Source organism: Populus nigra, chromosome 6 (assembly GCF_951802175.1).
Source record: "Populus nigra chromosome 6, ddPopNigr1.1, whole genome shotgun sequence".
Lineage (NCBI taxonomy): Eukaryota > Viridiplantae > Streptophyta > Magnoliopsida > Malpighiales > Salicaceae > Populus > Populus nigra.
Window position 1 is genome coordinate 8,212,572 of NC_084857.1, and position 15,214 is coordinate 8,227,785.

At 34.7% G+C, this 15,214-nt stretch overlaps 2 protein-coding genes across 2 annotated transcripts; both read left to right on the forward strand.

Moving 5' to 3' along the window:
* The first annotated feature begins 3,582 nt into the window (after window positions 1-3,582).
* On the forward strand, window positions 3,583-7,627 carry LOC133696215 (lysine histidine transporter-like 6). The gene is made up of 8 exons (XM_062118329.1): window positions 3,583-3,881; window positions 3,983-4,122; window positions 4,216-4,599; window positions 6,252-6,645; window positions 6,756-6,861; window positions 6,994-7,085; window positions 7,174-7,242; window positions 7,355-7,627. Exons 1-8 carry the CDS (start codon window positions 3,858-3,860, stop codon window positions 7,451-7,453), a joined length of 1,308 nt encoding a protein of 435 aa, XP_061974313.1. The 5' UTR covers window positions 3,583-3,857; the 3' UTR covers window positions 7,454-7,627.
* A 3,033-nt stretch (window positions 7,628-10,660) lies between these two features.
* LOC133697485 (protein ASPARTIC PROTEASE IN GUARD CELL 1-like) lies at window positions 10,661-12,624 on the forward strand. The gene has a single exon (XM_062120072.1). The coding sequence runs from the start codon at window positions 10,874-10,876 to the stop codon at window positions 12,326-12,328; it is 1,455 nt and encodes a 484-aa protein (XP_061976056.1). The 5' UTR covers window positions 10,661-10,873; the 3' UTR covers window positions 12,329-12,624.
* Window positions 12,625-15,214: the final 2,590 nt, after the last annotated feature.

Consider the following 15,214-nt stretch of genomic DNA (forward strand, 5'->3'; position numbering starts at 1 on the left):
CGACATGGACCGTCAGATATTTAGATATCAAAAATCTTGTCAGGACCCCGAGTTTTATCAGTTTTGATATCAAAAATCTTATTGTTTCAAAATCGATCGATTGATCTCACTGACTACTACGAACCAATCGACTAATTAAGTTAGATAATTGAAGTCTCATTTTGTCGCGCTTTAAAAGCGCAATATTTACTAAATGTCTCTATTTTAAAACGCGATAACTATCTTGTTGCAATTAGAAAAAAGCAACATTTAATAAATATCAAACTTCTAAAGTATGATAACATAAAAATATACTATTTTATCAAAACTTTTTGCTCTTACATTAATTTGCATATTGCTTTGATTTTGTATGCTAATTTTCTATTTTGTCCTTCAAATCCTGTAAGCCAGGCAATGGATCGATGAACGGAAGAGTGAAGATGACACATTTCCACGTCGAGTTTCCTATTTTCTCGAATGAAAAATTATGGTAGTATTTAAGTTGTCTAATGTACAAAAGTCAACACTTCCGATAAATTCTCAAAATAAAAAATGAGAAGAAGAAGAAGAAGAAGAATTGCCATCACTTATAAAGGTGATAATTTTTTATTCGGTTCGGTTTTTATTTAAAAAACAACCAAACTGAAAAAAAGACCCGAAACTGGCCTAAACTAACCGGTTTCAGTTCAGTTTTTTATCTAAAAAACCAGAAAAACCTATATGTGTTTTTTGAGCTTTTAATGGATTTCTGATGGGCTTGCAATTAATGTTGATATTGTCTCATTTTCTTTGAAGATTCCAAATATATTTAATTTTTTTACCCCTGAATATTCAATTGTATTAAATTGTTATTATCAATTTTATGTTTATTAAGTTTTTTGGCCATTGAATATTCATTTATAAGAAATTATTAATGTCAATCTTGTGTTTAATATATTTTTACCTTCCTGATATTTTTCTATTTTCGAAAAGTTTAAATAACACACACTCACGATCATACACCAATAAGTTAAAATCCAAATTACAAACTATTGTCTTCAAAGGACTTAACGAAAAAACAACAAATAACATTATCATAAAACACTCCAAGCTAAAAAAAAAATTCTTCATGTACATATTGTTTCGATAAAAAAGCACTTCAAGAGCATTGCACTTTGATTCTTGAAATTCATAATCTAGAATTATAACATGATAAATTAAATCAGAAGATATAAAAATAAAAAATAGTATTTATACCATACGTTTTCAATAAATGTATCACAATTTATGAACTAATTATCATCCGTTGTTAAATGTAACTTTCCACCAAATTCTACAAAATAAAAAATTAAACATGTTAGAATAAAAATATGTTAATTAATAAATCATAAAATAAAAGGTGTAAGTTTTTAAGAAACATTACCTGATTCAAGATTTTTGTAGGTTTCAAAATCATTCATCAAGGTTGTATTATTAATTGGAATTGGACCATAATGCAACCAATTTTGACAACAAATAAATATTTGAACTGTTGCTGGAGATAAAGAACTTCGAAATTGGTTGAGTATACGACCGCCCGTGTTAAAGGCTAATTCGGAAGCCACTGTGGATATAAGAATGACTAGAACATGTTGTGCAGCTTTCAAAAATACCTTATATTTTGAAACATTAATCTTCTACCAACCCAAAATATCTAATTTATCAACATTAGGATCCTCAGAACCATCAATCAAATACCTCTCAACCTCATTTCTATTTTCTACACTATCTTCCTCCTGCAATTGCATTTTGAATCAAACTAAAGTGTTAACATCTACCTCCATGTCATCAATAATATCATTAACATTGTTTATGTCTATTATTATTCACTACTTCATCGGCTTTCAAATAAAACTCATAAAAGCCCATCAAATTATCTTTCATTTTTTTTTATTAGCAATTGTGCTTTGTCATAATCATGCAACTCATTAAAATAAAATTTCACATATTTCAACTTAAGATGTGGATCCAAAACATTAGCTACATATAATAAAAAATTTTGATTTGCTTCAAAACCTCAATTCTTCTCAAACTTAATTATTATGTTTATCGTCATTTCACTCAAAAGATTATCTCTACTTTTACACAATTGCAATAAGTTTGTATGCATGTAAATTAATTAATTGAAGAAATAATTTAATGTGACATGCAATAAGTCAAAAAATTTCAATGTAACCATGTAAAAGATCTTTAAAAACTTTAGCAAAGTTCTAGCATTTTCTTAATCCTTCAAATTAGGTGGTGTATGTTTTTTTTACTTCCATTAAAGTCTCAAAATAAAAAAAAAAGAAGAAGAAGAAATGCCATCACTTGATTCACTTCTGTGCGACAGAGCTTGAGCACTGAACCCAATTTTAATGGTAAAAGAAAATTTATTGTGGTTGTATCTGTTACGATGGTGTCTGCAACTTGCAAGCTCGTTTTTCCTAAGGAAATTTGAGCGAAGAAGACTAACATAAAATTCCGAGGGGAGCACCCTTCTAAAGAAGCAGAAGTCTTTATTTATTTTTCTACACCTACATAAAATTAGCATAATCTTCGACGATATATATCACAGTAGTTTTCGTTTAATGTGTATAGTCGAATCTTTCCTTTCAATCATCTGGATTCTCTCATTAAAGGGAGACTTGAGAGCAATAGAAGATTATCTTTCATTGCAAAATACAAAAATGGTGGGTTTTCCCTTAAATCAAAAGGAAACATACAAGCTCAGCTCCTGACGATGGAGAATTTTTACTTTCTAGGTAGTAGCCGATGTGTCCTTTCTCTCTCTTTTTTTCTTTTCTTTTTTGTGAGAAATACTGTTGGGTTTCTTTTTCAGCCTGCGCTTAAATAGTCACATTTGGAGCTTAGACGATCCTCGGAATCTGTACCTGTACTCGGCCTCAGGCCCTGTTTTAACTGATGAAAACTATTTTCTTCGGAAAACATCCCGCAAAGGAAAGGCCCAGAATAAAAAAACGATATACTTTCTTATTGATATGCGATGTACCTTTCCGTCTCCAAAAGCCAACGGGGACACTTCACAGGAGAAGAACATGACAACGGGCAGACTGTGCATAACAAGTAGCCTTATGCCCTTATCCCTTTAATCATTGTACCCGAAACCATGGCCCTTTAACAAAGAAACTCCTTCAAAGGCAATGATTTTAGGATTGATCTAAATCACCAGCCAACCAACAAAAACTCCCTGTTATTGGCTCCAAGTCTACAAATCCCACAATCCCTGAGATGGTCCCAGTTTCAAAGAGAAAAGGAAAGGTACTGGGGCTGTGCATAGTTAACTTCTCTGATTCCAAGAGAGTATTTTTATCACAGCACCCGATGTACTCAGCCAAAAAATGTCTCTTCATGATTACAGACTCATTATGTTTATCAGACATGTTACTCTTTCCAAATTGGCATTAGCACTTTAACCAGTGGATGGTGGGCACTCATGTCACTTTAAATATACAAACAGATTCCCCATTGCAATTGAATTTCTTACTGACAGGACTAGAAAATCCAAGGGAAAGCTCCTTAACCAAACCCCAGGTTAATTTCTTTTTCTTATTTATACCAATTACACTCGGCTGTTTATAGATACTTGCTCTGTCTTTTAATTCTACGAATTCAAATATATAAAATCCAAAGAATCTGATATATTTGTTTTAAAGAGTGGCCTATGCCAGTATGAAGGTGTATTTTTAAAATTATTTGAAAATAAAATTTTGTCCCGGTTAATACACATTCATATGTAAAGAAAATCCAACCATTAAAAAAAATATCATATTTGAGTCACCAAACCACTACTTATATTAGCTGATGATTTTCATCACTCAAGTCCCATATTGAAGGGGTAGCTATTCTTGGCTGTGACTATGGTTTCAACTTCTCCTTCCAAGGTGAGCAGAACCAGTTATACCCTTGTTTCCCATATACTTGCATGCTTATTATTGCGAAAAAATGTAACCATTTTTCTTTTCCATTCTTGAAATCTAAACAGGAAGATCAGTCCATGAGCAAATGGACAGAAGGCGACCCTGCTCGCCGAGCCAAATGGTGGTACTCAACTTTCCACTCTGTCACAGCCATGATCGGTGCAGGTGTTCTCAGTCTGCCCTACGCCATGGCTTACTTAGGCTGGTATGTTTGTCAGTGCTGTAACACAGCTTAACAGATTCTTATTTAATACGCGCAGTAAATAAGACAAATAATTATATTTCTGTTCTTGATCAGGGGTCCAGGGATAATGGTCTTAGCGTTATCCTGGTGCATGACCTTGAACACAATGTGGCAAATGATCCAACTCCATGAATGTGTTCCCGGGACTCGCTTTGATCGCTACATCGACCTAGGTCGACATGCCTTCGGGCCGAAATTGGGACCATGGATTGTCCTACCTCAGCAACTGATTGTTCAAGTTGGTTGTGATATTGTGTACATGGTCACAGGGGGAAAGTGTTTAAAGAAGTTCATGGAGATGACCTGCGCCTCTTGCACACCAATAAGGCAGTCTTACTGGATTTTGATCTTTGGTGGCATTCATTTCTTCTTGTCCCAGCTTCCTAATTTCAATTCTGTTGCTGGCGTTTCACTAGCTGCAGCAGTCATGTCACTCAGGTACTTGGTTTAAATTTTTTATCTCCTTACGCCTTGCTTATAACCAGAACATAACCGTGGTAATTCTGTGATACCGCGTGTTTTATTTTCATATTAGAAGTTATTTTTTAAAAAATTATTTTTAATATCAGTATATTAAAATAATCTGAATATAAAAAAAATAGTTTGAAATAAAAAAAATCAAATTTTGCCTTGCACAGTGTCATGCTAATCGACTCTGTGTCATTCCAATTAGAACATTTTGGCTCAACTGTTCGTTAATTAGAGTTAATTAGAGTGACAAACAATTTCTTAACACAAAGATGAAAGGCACCATCCATTTAAAATAAAGGAATTTTACTTGAACTATAACTGTCAATTAACGAGCAAGAATATTCTTTCCCAAAATTGAAGAAAAATTAGATAAACTACTAGTTGAAAAGCCTTGCACACTGCTGACTTGGTTAGCTTGTAAACTAATCTGTAAGTAGAATTTCGTTTTGGCGCAATATGAACACACCAAAAGACCTCATGTGAAGAGATTTTCAAGAACTTGAACCGTAGTCATTTGGCAATGTTTCAAGAGACCAAAGATTAAGATACAAAAAGAACTTAACAATGGTTAAAAAATGACACAGCTATAGATAATCAAGCATTTTTTTCCCTTTTTTGATGATACATAACCTAGTCATATGTCACTCTTTTCTTTTCCTTTTTTATTTTTTTTTCTCATCCCGACTTCCATCGGCCTACGAATTTGAAACAAAATGGAAAAATATGAAATTCTTTCAGCTAATATCTAGACCCAGTAGTATTAGATAGTATTTCATTTTACTCTCCTATTAATAGCTGTGGTTTCATCCATAAGTCATTGATTCTGGTATTGAATCTCTATGATTTACCATACACAAGGTATGACTAGGAGATCTATATTGTTTTTGCATGGTTTACTGGAGGAGCATGACTTCGAACAATTGTGACGATTCTAGTCATGCCTTATCAGATTCATTGGCATCAGATTGCGTAGCTTATCGAGTATGCAATAAATTTGTGGCTAGAATTGGACAATTGCCACACTCGCTAGCTATTGTATTAGCATTTGCCGATTTACTATGGATCAATGACTAGTAGAAAGTTATGCGTTTCTGATCTTTGTCCCTCAAAAGGGCCTTTGCTTAAAGCTATTCATTGCTTTTGGTAGGGTAACTCGGATCCCTTTTTGTATCGAATATATCAGTCTCATTGATTACTTTTTGAGTGACAGCCATTATGAGGATAAGTTGATCAATCTTGCGGAAGGAAATGGGTTTAGACTTTAGACTCGGAGGCTTTTTTATGCGTTTGGTGGAACTTTGGTGACAAAAAAACTTGAAAAATGACGCAAAGGCAAGCTAATTCATCTACATAATTTACAATCAGATCGATGTTGATGTAAAGCAGAACGCATACAGATTACTATCAAAGTCAAAAGATGAAACCAAACAGGAAAACATGCTTAGTGGACATCAAGACATGAACTTTGTATACCTTTTCATTCCTATTATTCTTAGGTTGAATTTGGAAAAAAAGTTTTAATTTCTGATCGTAAGGGCACCAATCATGCAAAAACTACAGGTTCTTGATTGATTTACATTGTGCAGTGCTGTCTTACTCCATTGAGTTTCTGATTGCAGTTATTCAACCATAGCATGGGCAGGTTCTTTGGCTCATGGCCAGATTGATAATGTGAGCTATGCTTACAAAAGCACCAGCGCAGCTGACTACATGTTTCGTGTCTTCAATGCACTGGGAGAAATTTCTTTTGCATTTGCTGGCCATGCAGTTGTTCTTGAAATCCAAGCAACAATTCCATCAACTCCTGAGAAGCCTTCCAAAATACCAATGTGGAAAGGTGCACTGGGTGCTTACTTTATCAATGCAATTTGCTATTTTCCTGTTGCCCTTATAGGGTATTGGGCATTTGGACAAGATGTTGATGATAATGTGCTTACTGATCTCAAAAGACCCGCATGGCTCATCGCCTCCGCTAATTTAATGGTGGTAGTTCATGTCATTGGTAGCTACCAGGTATAAGAGACTATATTCATGAAATTGACAGCATACATGTGTTCACATTCTCAAAAACACACACACACGCACGCACATGTTCTGCTGGACCTAACAGAAACCTTTTCTAGGTCTATGCTATGCCTGTTTTTGACATGCTAGAGAGGATGATGATGAAAAGACTCAATTTCCCACCAGGAATTGCACTAAGACTCATAACTCGCTCTACTTACGTTGGTGAGATTCGTTATTTTTCTGGCATTAAATTAACATATGCATCTTCCAATTATCTCAAGTTTGCTGCTGCTTGACTCTTAATTTTGTTATCCGTTGAATTTACAAACTATGCATGTCCCTGATATTTGGCAGCATTTACACTATTTGTTGGAGTCACCTTCCCATTCTTTGGAGATCTTCTTGGTTTCTTTGGTGGATTTGGTTTTGCCCCCACTTCATATTTTGTAAGCCTCTCTTAGGGTAATTGCGATAATCACTAGATTACTTTCAGAATCAGACAAGATAATCTATCCATTCTGGGCTTTCTTGCAGCTCCCTTGCGTGATGTGGCTACTAATCAAGAAACCCAAGAGATTCAGCACCAAATGGTTTATAAATTGGGTAAGCAGAACAATCCAGAATGTCATGTCATGCCATGCCTTTCCTAATTAAAGCAACAAATTGACCAGTGAATTATTTATTAATTAATAGCAGTAATTCTTTTTGTCTTCAGGCTTGCATATTCGTCGGAGTGTTCATCATGATAGCATCCACGATTGGTGGGTTCCGGAATATCGTTACCGATTCCTCCACCTATAGGTTCTATACATGAATAATGGCAAAATGTATCTGAACGAGTTTGCAAGACTTATTTTTCTTACTTATCAGCTGCTTGCTAGCGCTGCCTTTGTTGTGGGATAATCGCCACTATAAAGTACACCAACTTTTAATAAGTTTACCATTTTTTTTTTAAATTTCAATCAAGTATTTTTTTGTTCCGTTTTTATCAATTGCTCCATTTTTTTTTGATGATGTGCCCTTTATTTGAATATTTACCATACAAAAATAGAGAAGAGCAAACTAATTTGAGTAAGAAAGTTCCCTCCAAGAATGAAAAGGTGAAGCTACAATTTAGTAGCATGGGATAAAGGACACATTAACAAATAATGGATGAAAAATACTTGATTGCTAGTTTTAAAAGTTAATATATTCAAATGAAATAAATTAAAATTCATGTACTTGATTAAAAAAATTAAAAGTTGGTGTGCTTGTTATCAAATTCACCCTTTGTTATATTAAAGGGGTGTTAGGGATTATATAGATTGTTTTTTAAATTACATCAAAATATTTTTTATATTAATATATTAAAATCATTAAAACAACACTAAAAAATTATCAATTTAGCGAGTGTTTGACGCTATGGTTGGGCAACACTAAAAAAATGTGATTTTTTTTATATCTTGCTTTAAATTACTTGTTGGAAGTGTTTTTTTATCGTTTTAATATCCTAATATCAAAAATAAATTTTAAAAAATAAAAATATATTATTTTACTGTAATTATATAAAAAAAACATTTTAAAAAACTATCTTTATATCTGCACCAAACCCCTGCTTAATGTTTTTCCAAACCAAAAGCACAAGCAAAATCTATGCGACACGCTCTCTAAGCAAGCAACTATTTAAATAACAAAGCCCACCAAAATACTGTACTGCTCTGTGGTGTCATATTCAGCAAACAGACTGTAATTTCCTCCTAGATTCTTAACATCATCATCGTGTATTTTGACAATTATGACTGGATTTTATTTTTAACCCGGAGAAGTAGCATCCGATTGACTTGATTTTACCCTGTCATCATCCTTCCGATTAACTAAATGAAGGAGAAGGAAGAGTTATAGCAAATCAGCTCAGCCATTGAAGGTACTGGAGAAGGATTTATGAAAAGTGAGACCAACGATTGTGCATGTCCACGGTCCACCCGTTGATGAGTGGTCTCGTGTCGTTGTAGAAGTGACCTGCCTGCACTTAAGCCAGCCCCTTGGATGACTCTGAAAACACTTTTGATTTAACTGGAGACCACTTCACTGATTAAGGATTAACTCTCACCTAACTCTTCATACACCAATGCTCCCCTCTCGTTCTCTCCCAACGTGGTTACCAAAAGTGATCACTAGCTAGTCTAATGGAAGAAGTAGCTTTCCGATAGTGACGGATGCAGGGCGGCGCAAGGAGGGATGCTATTATCAATAGAAGTAGCTTTCCGATAGTGATGGATGCAGGGCGGCGCAAGGAGGGATGCTATTATCAATAGAAGGAGCTCAGGATAACTTAGGCAAGATTTGTTTTTGTTGAAAATAGTTCCTTTTTTAAAAGTGGTTTTTGTTAAAATAGATTCACGAAGAATAAATTATTTTATGAAATTTTATAATATCATAAAAATAAATTGAAAAATATCATTTATTGTTTGGTTATATCATAAAAAATAAGGTAAAAAATAATTTTTTAATATTTTTTTTTTATTTTTGTGTTTATTAAAGAATAAGAACTAAATAATTAATTGATTATTAAATTAAAAAAAAAACTCATAAGTTAATTAAGAAAAGGACAGGAGAAAAAAAAACAGTTAAAATAATAAAGAATAAAATTGATATAAAAATCAAAATTTAAGATATGAATTTAAAAAAATATTCAAAACAAAATATATATCAATAAAAAGATTGATGATTGAATTTGATATAATCAACAAATAACATAATATTTTTTTAAAAAAATTACAACTTCTAGAAAATATATTCCATCCAGAAAATAAATAAAAATATTTTTTTCTAAAAATCAACCCAAGTTTTTCTTTATCTAAAAAATATTTTTTATTTACCGGTTTTCTAATAATAAAAAACATGAAAAAATTTTAAAACAATTACTTTTTACTAATTCTCATGACTTCTATCTATACTAAAGTTGAAAGTTGTTTTGGATATATTTGTGTGTGAATCGAGATAAATTCTTTCTCATTTTATTTTAAAGGTGTATATCCCACGTTGACATAGTATATTAAGAAAAAAAATTAAATATTTTTTTCTTAATGATAATTTCAAGATTTGAACATGAAAAATTAAGGAAGAAACCTCTTTAATCATCAAACTAATTCCCTAAGATTTCCATTACATCAATGAGTATAAATATAATCTCATTTGATTAAATTGAAAAACAAAGCTTTCATATTAAATTTAATGAATATTTTCTGAAACTTATTCATTGAAAAATCCTATACATTATTGAATAACAGAATTAATCTAGAAAATTCAAAGAATTTTTTTATAAAATTGGAATTACAAAAATAAAAAAAATTTCTTTGGTGCGTTTATGACTTTGAAAATCACGCTAACTCGATACCACATCTGCTTTAGGAAAGAGAAAAAAAAATGATAGATGTAAGAAAAATAAGATGAGAACACAGAGAAAAAAAAAAAACATGTTAGAACTTTTCAAAAGCCGATCTGGCTTTTGTTTACAATTTTTTTTTGGGATCCTGAGGAAACAAATCACCAAGTTACTGAATAATAATTAAATGACACGGAATGATTGAACCGATGCTCAATCGGATCATGTTTTCATGGATATTATGCTTCTAAAGATGCTAATTGAAGGAGTGCAAAATTTCAGGACTCTCTTTTCGAAAGAGAGGCGGGGGGAGACGACTTGAAGACAACCTTTTGACCCACAAAAGCTACAATGTAGGCCCAAAAAGTTTTCCTTCGGGTCGTTCAATGATGTGGTCTAGCGAACCAAAATCATAGAGCCCATTAGTGGTCAAAAGAGTAAAGCAGTGGACATCTAAAAGCATCATCGTATAGATGAGTCACAGACACCAATTAATCATGCTAATCGCAATGAAACCCTAATTACCATAATTAAATCCTCAAATTCTTGCGCACAGACTGGGCTTAAAAGACATGTCTCTTTCACTGGACCCACGGAGATTAACAAAAAAATGCAAAGCCAATGAAACCACGAAACAAAACACCCTGTCAAAGACAACACAAAAAACATAGAATACTCCTCTCTTTAAAATTTATCCTTCGAATCCCTTCTCACTCAAAGCTTCTCTCTCCCTGCTTGTCTTTAATTTCCTCAGCAAGCCAAACGTGAACCCCTTCCTTTTTATATGCATCACACAAGCAAGCACAAGCATTCCTTGACTCCTCTCGCTTTGCAGTCTTGTCCTGCCGCTCTCTGTCATTATTGTCCCAAATGGGGCTTCTCTTTTACGTTATCTTCTCTTTGTTTTTCGCTTCACCACCTGTTTCCTCCTCTCGAATTCTAACACCACAGCCTTCCAAAACGACAGTCCTTGATGTCGCCGCCTCCATTCAAAGAACCAAAAACATTTTCTCTTCTGGCCCTAAAATGTCACCGTTTAACCAGCAGGAGAAAGAAACTACCTCGTCAGAACTAACAGTAGAGCTGCTTTCTAGAACTTCCATTCAAAGAACCACACACACTGACTACAACTCGCTAACCTTATCTCGCCTCCAGCGTGACTCTGCCCGAGTCAAATCTCTCGTGACTCGTTTAGATCTAGCCATCAATTCAATTTCCTCGTCAGATCTTAAACCACTTGAGACTGATTCAGAATTCAGATCTGAGGATCTACAGAGCCCGATTATATCTGGCACGAGTCAAGGAAGTGGTGAGTACTTCTCCCGAGTTGGAATCGGAAAACCACCAAGTCAAGCTTATTTAATACTCGACACTGGTAGTGACGTTAACTGGGTACAATGCGCACCCTGCGCTGATTGTTATCAGCAAGCGGACCCCATCTTTGAGCCGGCTTCATCGGCTTCCTTCTCAACTCTATCTTGCAACACCAGGCAATGCAGGTCCCTCGACGTATCAGAATGCCGGAATGACACGTGTCTCTACGAGGTTTCGTATGGGGACGGGTCTTACACCGTTGGTGATTTTGTTACTGAGACTATTACTCTTGGCTCGGCCCCAGTTGATAACGTGGCTATCGGCTGTGGACATAATAATGAAGGATTGTTTGTAGGAGCCGCTGGCTTGCTAGGGCTCGGCGGCGGCTCGTTGTCCTTCCCTTCTCAGATCAATGCGACGTCATTTTCTTATTGCCTCGTGGATCGCGATTCCGAGTCTGCTTCAACTCTCGAGTTCAACTCAACTCTCCCTCCTAACGCTGTTGCTGCTCCGTTGCTCCGGAACCACCATCTTGATACCTTTTATTACGTTGGATTAACGGGACTGAGTGTAGGTGGGGAGTTGGTTTCGATTCCTGAATCGGCGTTTCAAATTGATGAGTCGGGGAATGGAGGGGTAATTGTTGACTCGGGAACGGCCATTACTCGGTTGCAAACGGACGTTTACAACTCTCTGCGCGATGCCTTTGTAAAGAGAACGAGGGACTTGCCGTCGGCTAATGGGATAGCGTTGTTTGACACGTGTTATGATTTGTCTTCTAAAGGGAACGTGGAGGTGCCGAGGGTGTCGTTTCATTTTCCTGATGGAAAGGAGTTACCGTTACCGGCGAAAAACTACTTGGTTCCGCTAGACTCGGAAGGAACGTTTTGTTTTGCTTTTGCACCGACGGCTTCGTCTTTGTCAATTATTGGGAACGTGCAGCAGCAGGGGACACGTGTCGTTTATGATCTGGTTAACCATCTAGTTGGGTTCGTGCCTAATAAATGCTAGTGTTGTTTTTAACAGCTAGAGAAGTTTGAAACTTGAAGGAAGTAGGTCATCGACAATGTCAGTGTTGACTAATGTTTATGGTTGAGGTTTTTTTCTTACTGTTTCAGTTGACCCGTGGTAAGTGTTCAAGAGGGGGTTTTACCGCTTTGGAGAGATGGGAAAGCTTCATAAAGTACAAAAAAAGTGATATAGAGTGAGAGGATGTTAATTAATGACCAATGGGTGACCGTTGCCCTCTTGTCATTTTGTGTTATTTGAAAGAATCATGCAATGAGGAGATATATAGTATTAATTTAGTGTTTTTTTTGTGATGTTTTTTAGTCATTTTTTATGGTTTTTATATACTAATATTAATATATATATATATATATATTAATGTATTTTTAATTGAAAAATACTTCAAAAAACATAATACACCGTCACCTAACACACTAAAAAAACGTTGGCTATATAAGTTTCATTCATTTTCATGGCTTGATAAAATAACTGTTACCCTTGTAGTTTCTTTTTTCCTTTTTTTTTTAGAGGGTGATCTGATCCATGGTGCATTTGAATTTTTATTTATTTATTTGTTTTGGTGCAGGGGATGTTTTCGTTCTGTTTCAGCTTTTAGGTATTGTTCACGTAGTATAGTACTACTTTATTGATTGACGAGTATTTTATGGGTGGGGGAACAGCTCACGTGCTTTTTCATGGCATTTGTGCCTTAGGTGACAGGGAAACTTGAGTCTTTGGCCTGGGCCTGGGATTTTTTTTTATTGAAAATTTTTAGTCATTTTTTATGGTTTTTATATACTAATATTAATATATATAAATATTTTAATATATTTTTAATTAAAAAATACTTTAAAAAACATTATACACTGTCACCAACCACACTAAAAAAACGTTGGCTATAAGTTTCTTTCATTTTTCATGGCTTGATAAAATATGCTGTTACACTTGCATTTTCTTTTCTCCTTTTTTTTAAAGGGAGTGATCTGATCCATGGTGCATTTGAATTTCTATTTATTTATTTGTTTTGGTGCAGGAGATGTTTTATATGCCCCTTTGTTTTTTTTTTAAGTTGTTTTTAAAAGATTTGAATTTTTTTATATTTTTAGTGTTTTTAGATTATTTTAATGTGGTGTGTTGAGGTTAAAAGTAATTTTTAAAAAATAAAAAATTAATATTTTAATATATTTTTAAATAAAAAAATATTAAAAAAAAAACATATCTTATTCCAAAGATGTTATATTACAGTACTACTTTATTGATCGACGAGTATTATTTGGGTGGGGCCGTGGGGGAACAGCTTCACATGCTTTTTCATGGCATTTGTGCCTTATTTGACAGGGAAACTTGAGTCTTTGACCTGGGGCCTGGGATTTTTGTTTGTGCGTGCGTGATTAGATGCGTATCAGCTCGCGAGCCATGACACCTTTCCACGCGAAAAAGGACAAGTTTAGCAGTTGATACGGTGTTTTCACGTCAAAATTAAGAGTGGGTTTAGTTTTATAGTAGGTAATTGGTTAAAAAAAAATTATAAAAAATATTTTTAATTAGTTTGATTTAGAAAATATATGTTTAATTGAATTTAAAATTTAATAAAAAGTAGTTTAATGTATTTTGTTAACGATATTTTTTAAATTGAGGTTATAAAATAACTAAAAAAACATATATTAATATTAATAGTTTTTAATTGAAATATTATACATTTAACTACTGCTATTATATCATGAAATAAATAATATTTTATATGAAATATTTTTTATTATTTCATTAAACTATTTGCAATTCCATCACATACGAAATCCATCCGACAAGTACTATAGTTTCCATGGCTTCTTGAGCGTGCAACATCAGGTAAAATATTATCAGAAACAAAATTGAGATTGCGTTCAAATTATACAAATATTACGTCATCATGCGATCTCCTAATATAATTATGTAGTGTCATTGAATAATGGTAAACACAGTATCTAATAATTTTTTTGAATTTTTTTATTTTACTGAGTAGGACTTAGATACCGGACATTTAGGTTTGGGTCGGACCCAGTCCAACCATGAACAGTGGAGAAGCTCTCTAATGTTTAAATGAACAGTAGAGAGCTTATAGAAGACGAAGGTGAAGGAGAAGGACAAGGGGAAGGGGAAGGGGAAGAGGAGTAACTGGCGGTGGAAACGACGGAAGCCGGTGGTGAGCTAAGGGAGCTGCCGTGAATTGTGCTTTTGTTTCTGGTGTTCTTCTTCGGACAGTGCTGAATGCAGCATACAAAGCAGAAAGAGAGGGGAAGAGGAAGAGCAGTGGCTGGCAGTGAAAAGGACGGAGGTCGGTGGTAAGCCGAGGGAGCTGTCGTGAACTGTGCTCTGTTTCTGGTCTTCTTCTTCAGACAGTGATGAATGCAGCATATGGAGCAGAAAGAGAGGGGAAGAGGAAGAGCAGTGGCTGGCAGTGAAAAAGACGGAGGTCGGTGGTAAGCCGAGGGAGCTGCCGTGAACTGTGCTCTGTTTCTAGTCTTCTTCTTCAGACAGTGATGAATGCAGCATATGGAGCAGAAAGAGAGGGGAAAAGGAAAAGCAGTGGCTGGCATTGGAAACGACGGAGATCGGTGGTGAGCCAAAGGAGTTGTCGTGAACTGTGCTTTGTTACTAGTCTTCTTCTTTGGACAATAGTGAATGCAAAATATGAAGGAGAAGGAGAGGAGAAGTGGATGGCGGTGGGTTGAGGGAGTTGCTCTCCACTATGCTCTGTTTATGTTTTAGCCGCCTTCTTCTTCTTCTTTGGTGTCTCTGTAAAATATTATGTTTATAAACACAGTTGTAATAAACAGGAGAAACGTAGCATTGTGAAAAGTATGCAGTTTCTGTTTCAACAAAACAGAGTTTTGAACTCAGATAATGGTA

Coding starts and splice junctions, on each gene's coding strand:
- LOC133696215 (XM_062118329.1), top strand. CDS start 3,858: ATGGTTTCAACTTCTCCTTCCAAG. Junction 4,123..4,215: donor GCCATGGCTTACTTAGGCTG/GTATGTTTGTCA, acceptor GTTCTTGATCAG/GGGTCCAGGGATAATGGTCT. Junction 4,600..6,251: donor GCAGCAGTCATGTCACTCAG/GTACTTGGTTTA, acceptor TTCTGATTGCAG/TTATTCAACCATAGCATGGG.
- LOC133697485 (XM_062120072.1), top strand. CDS start 10,874: ATGGGGCTTCTCTTTTACGTTATCTTCTCTTTGTTTTTCGCTTCACCA.